General features: G+C 44.2%; 1 protein-coding gene across 1 annotated transcript in view; it reads right to left on the reverse strand.

The window, feature by feature from the left end:
* lrrc7 (leucine rich repeat containing 7) overlaps nt 1-7,500 on the reverse strand; it is a 106,238-nt gene that overhangs the window by 45,009 nt on the left and 53,729 nt on the right. The window contains exons 2-3 of the mRNA XM_076278078.1: nt 3,930-4,132; nt 1-38 (exon numbers count right to left, since the gene is read on the reverse strand). The exon at nt 1-38 is cut by the window's left edge and continues 80 nt beyond it. Coding sequence (XP_076134193.1) covers nt 1-38; nt 3,930-4,118 — 227 coding nt within the window. The 5' untranslated portion in view covers nt 4,119-4,132. The remainder of the gene's footprint in view (nt 39-3,929; nt 4,133-7,500) is intronic.

The raw sequence follows: 7,500 nt of genomic DNA on the forward strand, positions 1-7,500 counted from the left end.
ATGCTGAGTTTCCGGAGGGCTTGACAGTTGAAGAGTTGCTGCGGAAGACAAAAGCCTGAGTCAGTGTCACTGAGCAGGGCCAGGAGTAGAGGAGGGGTTGGGGGGGGTGCCCCCCCCCTCCCTGAGGGCTAGCTCAACGCTGGCAGGTGAAATATATTTAAATCGTCTGCTGACTCTCGCTGTTGGCCACATATAAAAACGTTTGAGGATAGACCCCTGCCAGGGCTTGGAGGGACAGAGATAATTAGCACTGAGTTAAACATATTCCATTTGGTCTTGCAGTCGCAGCACCGTTAATCATCTCCTAAGGCAGAGAGTGTGATATACACACAAACGTACATCCAGGCGGAGGGCTTTGTGTGTGTGTGTGTGTGTGTGTTGTTTGTGTGTGTGTGTGTGGGGGGGGGGGGGGGGACTGGACTCTGCTGAGACAGCTACTGCTGCCACAGAGAAGAGGACTCACTGATCGGGCTTGTCCAGATCTAGCTTGAATTTAGATGGGCACCAGATCCTGCACAGATATGTTTATGAACATAAAGTGAGCGGGATTCAGAGGATGCTTTTTTTCACTGCTCTACTATGCCCCCATGAGCCAGCTGGTTGTTGCCCGGGGTTCCACCAGACAGCAGATGATGCCGGGGCAGAGCTGATCTGAGTCTAGCCTGAGGTGGCTTTGAAATAGTAAACAAAGTCAGGAGTTCACAGATGTTTTCAGACAGTTTTTCATATGCTTTGAATCCATTGCACAATGTTTGCAAACACACACACACACACACACACACACAAAAAAAAGGTCTAAGGAGATAGTTTTCCACAAGCAAACACGAGTGCTGGAGTAAGCATTTAGAATGACTACACAAAAAACATTTAAACATTTAAAAATTAAAAATAAACACTTTCTGACTAATTTGAATGCATCTCTGGTCTAGTCCAAATCTCTAGTTCAAGGCCGGATGATGGAGATGTTCATGAGAGAGATGGGTACTAATGCGACACCATCAGGGAGGGGAGTAGATGAATCTGAGCCACATCTGGACCAGGTTTGGCCCAGTGTCAGGGCTATATTAAGGTCAGACCTTGGCCATATTCGAGCCATCTCAGGTCTTGACCAACACAAGATACACATATATATTAAATATATCTTATCTTAATAAATATATTTTAGATACACATATATCTTAATATATTTTCAAACAAGATATAGTATGAGATATTATCGCTTATATCGATAGAGTTTATTTTGCGTAAAAATGAGAGCACATTTCTTTCCTACAGCAGCCAGTTGGTGCCAGATTCAAGACAGGTCAGTCAGATCGGTCTGCCGCTCTCTGGCCGTGTCGTTAACAGCTGGGCTTCTCTTCTCCATCCCTGCGCTATTCCAGCGCTCCACATGGATAAATATTTCAGACGCTCATGAGAGGCAAAACACAAACAGCGCCGTGTGCATCCGGCTCCCCCCCCCCCCCCCCCCCCCCCCCTTCGCTGAGCTTGTGACCGCATCTCTTTGATCGGGCGTCTGATCGTCGTTAAGGCAAACAGAGACATTGATGTCCAGAGAGGACGTCAGTTCAGTGCAGTTCAGCGCTGACCCATTATAAAGGCCAATTATTCTTCAGGAGCAGTAGGGGCCCGCTGGATATGGGCAGTAATGGAGGAGGAAGAGAGAGAGAGAGAGAGGGAGAGAGAGAGAAAGAGAGAGAGAGAGAGAGAATGAGAGGGAGAGAATGTGAGAGGGAGCGAGGGAGAGACAGAGAGAGGGGGTGGGCATCCGTCTCAGTCTCAGGTTATGTGTTTAAAGAAACTAGTCCCTCCATTGTTTTCTATCTCTTATGAATGCCTCCCATCTCATGACTCTCTTTCTCTCCATTTCTCAGTCCATCCATCTTTCTCTTTTCTTCATTCTCTCTCTTTATCTCTCATGAATGCCACTTTTCTCTCTATCTGTTTTGAATGCCTATTACATAACGCTGTCATGCATTGAGCTACATTGAGCTACAGGCAAAAAGCTCCTGAATCCAGACGCCATCCTAGCTGGAGACCTCTTCTCTTCTCATCTCCCTACCACTTTCCTCTCTTGCGTCATGGTAAGTGCAGTCTGAAATCCCTGAGATTTACTCTTCAGAACAAGTACAGTATCCTTTTCGTAGGAAGCAAGGCTCTTTCACACTCTGCATCATTCATTTAAACCTACCCACAATACCCACGGCACACATACAGTGAAATAGCGTAAAGTAAAGAAACTAGAGGAAGTAAAGTAAAACAAAAAGTAGAAATAGTGTAGAATAAAGAAACTAGAGGACTGGAACTATTGGCGCGTTCCATTTGTCTCCCTGAATCGGTTGGCGAGTTGTTTTCCTGAGCTACTAACCGGAAGTTGCAAAAGGAACGCCCCCTGAAGCTGTATCCCGAGTTCAAAATTGTGCCTATAACAGTACATCAGAGTCATAGATATACTCTGTTTATTAGCAGTTCTGTTTGATTTGTGTCTCATTAAATCAGTCATAGATACAACCATCCAACCAACCTCTATCTGTTGACTAACTGGAATGCAACCTACTTGGGGTTTTTACACAGATGTGACATCATTCCCAAGCACGAGTCGTTTTCCGAGACAACTAGAATGCGGCATATGTCTACCTGTCTACACAGAAATACCCTGAAATGAGCATGCCCATCAAAACCCCCCACCTCCACTTCAGTGTCTGAAGACTAAGAGAGACTTCTTTTCTTTTTTCTTCCCTGATGGTGAATTCTCTCAAATGTAGCCCTGCAAGATAAAACGCCTTGGTTGCGTAACCCTTTGCCTGTGCCTCTGCTGCTGCAGCTTCCTGTGATGCCTGCATAGACCAGCACTGGCTCAGAGAGTGAACTCCCACTGGGCGCTATCCATGGTGCTGAAGCAGCTACTGTTCCTCACAGCAAACATGAGAAACTCATACCCTGTGCGACTCTCCAGAGAATGAACACATAATATCTACTCCTCAACTGTGTACAGCATCACAACCATAATACCATGATATACTGCATTTTGTCATTTTATTTTTGTCATTATTATTTATTTATTTAAAGAGGAATGCCTCTTGAGATGTGACATCTCATTTTCGAGAGGGTCCTCGATAGGACTGGACAAAGACAAAGGTACAAGGACAAGATACTACAGTACAGTACAATACAACACACACATTCACTCACATACAGCCCCCTTCCCCCACCCCCAACCCAACAGCTCCCAATCTCTAATAATACATACATATACACATATATACAACAAGCATATACTGCTAATCTAGATGTGATAAACAACAGAGAGGCCTGTGAGCTGACTGCCTGAGGGGGGCTCACCATCAAGAGGATGATAGCTAGAGCATGTGGACATGTGAAGTTGGAGAGTTGTGCTGCTAAGCACAGGTAAAGGTGACAAAGAGGACACAAAAATGTCTTATGTTTATTTTTTTTTCCTGCTTCCATTTTAATTGGCCGTGTTTTGACCCACCTTCATCTCTTAACCTGAAAAATGTACTTTTGATAATCTCTTGATCCAAATGTAATACGTCATGTTTGTCTCACCTATTAAAATTTATGTGGTGTGATGCACTACCAGGTTCAAAAAATCAAAAATAACATTATATTCTAATTTAGACCCTGACAATTCAGCAACAATAACATTATATTCCAATTCTGCAACAATTACCTTCTATTCTAATTCTGCAACAATCACCTTCTATTCTAATTATGTAACAATTACGTTCTATTGTAATTATGTAACAATTAAGTTCTATTCTAATTCTTTTCTCTGATCTCTCAGTTTTGTGTCCCTCCATATGAGTCCTACTTCGGTCCCGGGATGCCAGCTGCGTGCTTGGCTGTGTGCCCCTACTCGAGGCCCCTTCTGAGGGACTGCCCTTCTGCCCACCCACGCCAGCACTCACCTTGGGCAACTCCTCGATCTGGTTGGCGTCCAGGTAGAGCTCCTCCAGCGTGCGCTCAAAGCTGAAGATCTCCTTGGGCACCTGCTGTAGGCTGCAGTGCGAGTAGTCCAGCACGGAGATGACCTCTTCTTCACCTCGGAAGCAGCGGCAGGGCACCAGCCGGCCGATGATCTTCCTCTTGGTCGTCATCTCCAGACACTGCACTGTATGTGGGAGAGAGAGATGGAGGGAGGGAGGGAGAAAAGAGGGAGAGGTCAAACAAGTGGAAAAAGGCTGGAGAGCAGGAGGTCAAGGAGACTCCAGAGAACATGAGCCAGACCACTGTCGGCGCTGCATCTGTTCGTGAGAAGACGGCCCACTCTGCAATCGAGCCAACAGCCATGAACAGAGTTAAAGTTAAAGTTTAACAGGCCCTTTTATCCAACACAACACTGACCATCTCCCCCACTAGCGCTATCTAGCAAGAAGGCCCAAGGGTTCTGGAGTCACAATGCCCACAGCATCAGACAGAGTCTTTAACACTCTGTTTAAAGCAGTTCCGTCTTCACTGGTTTATTTTACACATATTTATCCTCTAAGCTGCTTGTGCTTGAAAACTCCCACACCGAAGAAGCACTGAGGAAATGCAGTCTATTTATCACATACCAAAATCTATATGTCAATCAGTCTGTCGATCAGTGAGTGAGTCAGTCTGTTAGCCGTTCCATTCCCAGACATTTATGTCCCACACACTCACACCTGCTCACTGGCCCTATTTGCACCTGAAGGAAAGCAGTGGCACATTCATCACGCACTGACACATCCGTTCTCAAGGCAACCATTGAACTGAGCACTAAATTTGGCTTCAGGCTGTATAATGAGAAACAGCATCAGAACTACTGCAAGTAGCAATAACTTCAATTCTGGTTTCAATTGAGTGCCTGTGTGGACGTATGCGTTTGTGTGTGTGCGTGTGTGTGTGTGTGTGTGTGTGTGTGTGTGTGTGTCTGTGTGTATGTGTGTGTGTGTGTGTGTGTGTGTGTGTGTGTGAATGTGTTTACGTATTGTATGTGTATGTATTTTTGCCTGTGTGTATGCAACACACAACATCACAACAGGTTTTTGTTAGCCTTGGACTCCAACAATGTAAACCCGGCATCATCATCAGCTGAGTTTCCCAGTGTTGCATCAGCCCTCTGCCCTTGGCCTCCACGGCACGCTCACATGACAGGGCAGCACATCCACTAGCCAGTTCAACTCAAACTATCAGCCACAGTGCTGAACCATAGCTGTCAGCTGCAACCCCAAAAACAGCACCGCCATTGGCACCTCTGGCTCAGTACCTCTCTCTTTCTCTCTTTCTCTCACACTGTGTGTGTGTGTATGTGTGTGTGTGTGTGTGTGTGTGAGAGCTCTCCAGGTGCCAGACCAGCATTATTTAGTGAATCTCTTTCCTGATTCAACAATTCTCTGAGAGAAAAAAAGAATATGAGAAGTGACATGGCATGAAACAAGGTATTAAAACACTGCTTATAGGTTGCCTGCAAAAGACCCATACATCATCATATATATCAGCTGAATGGTGAAAGCTAGCGACAACAATCATATGCTGAGATCAAATGAAGCCATGCAAAACCTGAGAGCATTAAATCTCTGTTAGGGAGTGAATCAGCAGTCTGTTTCCAGCAGCCTCCCTGGCTTTGGTGCTGCAGGTTCAGTACGATATGATGTGGCCTACTCTGATCTGAATTGTATTAAATAGAGCTGTAGCCTGCATGCCCAATATGATTTGGCATTTGTAAACGTTTGCATGTCTGAGACTATGACCTCAGAAGTAATGGCATTTAAGTTACAACTAACACGCTATCTAAACCTAGAATTGTAGACATCCTTGTAAATAATACATATAAAAGTATATTACCATAAAGCAATGCTAAATTGTTAATGCTAATTCTGATAATGAGATCATCGGAAGATTACATTCACAACATCAGAGACACATTAATGTTTTTAAATCCATTGAAAGGGAAAGATACAATAATTGGCACTGTCGCTAACTCCAAATAAAAGCACTACACAGAGTGTTTCACATGCAAATTCATGATCAGCATTCGGATCCTAAAAAACATTCTATTCAAAAGAACAATGTAACCATAATGAAAGCAGCCATTGTTCCGGTTAGTCGGGGGAACAGTTTCCCAATGATTAATATCTCAGAGTGGGGAAAAAAAGAGAGAGAGAGAGAATTCATTTAAAATAAATAATTAACAAATGTCATACAATAATCTAGAAAATGTCTTATTCTAACAGAGTTGCTTGTAAATCTTTCTCTGCAATTCCTATTATTACTAGACAAGTTCCATTTTGTTTCTCAATCATCTCCTCAAACAAACCTAGCAAAGCATACAGAACATTCAAGTCAGCTATTCACATCCTGCATGTCAGGTGCATTTCCAGCTACGGGCCCTTTCCATCTAACTCTGCTTGATGACTCATCAGTTAATAATTCACCAGTTCTGTAATTCACCATTTTCTATATTGCTTTTTACATATCTAAGGAATAACTAAAAACACACTCCGCCACCTCTGGGTCCAGCTCCGCACTGGCACCAGGTAGTACTCTCTCTTACGTAGTTGAGGGAAGCACTGGGGCTGTACGCAGGCATGTGTGTGTGTGTGTGTCTGTGTGTGTGTGTGTGTGTGTGCGTGTGTGTGTGCGTGCGTGTCTGTGTGTATGTGTGTGTGTTTGTGTGTCTATGTGTGTGTACGTGTATGTGTGTGTGTGTGTGTGTCTGTGTGTGTGTGTGTGTGTTCAGATTTGTCCCCACCTCTCCCAAAATCTTGACTGTGTGTGTGTGTGTGTATCCTTATGCTAATGAGATTGGTCCCCATCATGTATGAGGTCCCCGTGTGTGTTGTTTTTTATCATAGTAGGCGTGTTTATGTAAATGAGGTCCCCACTCATCACAATATCTTGGTTTATTTTGCTGGTCCCCAAATGTGGCTGTAAATTCAGGTCAGGAAACTTTTTGCGAGTGTATTACTAATTTGAGGTGACCAGTTAGTTTGATAATTTTAAACAAACAAGCCTGATTTTTTTCAGACCTGTAGCACCTCTGGAAACAGTGGTTCCCATATAGCACCTATTTTGACAGGTGGCCCCACTAAGTAATAAATACCAGTATGTCTGTGTGTGTGTGTGTGTGTGTGTGTGTGTGTGTGTACGTGTATGTGTGTGTGTGTGTGTGTGTCTGTGTGTGTGTGTGTGTGTGTGTGTGTGTGTGTGTGTGTGTGTGTAGAGGGTGGTGGTAGTTGTTACTGTGCTCTCTGGTACTGAAGAAAGTGAGATCATAGTTATCTCATACACGGCACTTTTAAGATGCTGTCATGTGATACAGCCATGGTAACAGTGCGTAAGATAACGTCCCCCCAGCAGCAGTGATCTGTGGCAGATGAACTTGGAGCTTAATGATCCACTGGGTGGTCTCTGGGGGCGGTCGTCTACAAACCACTTGACCAAGAACCTTTGCTAGCATACTATTACAAGTTTAAATGTCAATAACTCTACAATATTGCGGCTTATTCATACCAG

This window comes from Alosa pseudoharengus, unplaced genomic scaffold, assembly GCF_046254945.1.
Source record: "Alosa pseudoharengus isolate Yale_2024_CS ecotype anadromous, Long Island Sound unplaced genomic scaffold, YU_APseudo_1.1 YU_APseudo_1.1_scf_11, whole genome shotgun sequence".
NCBI lineage: Eukaryota > Metazoa > Chordata > Actinopteri > Clupeiformes > Clupeidae > Alosa > Alosa pseudoharengus.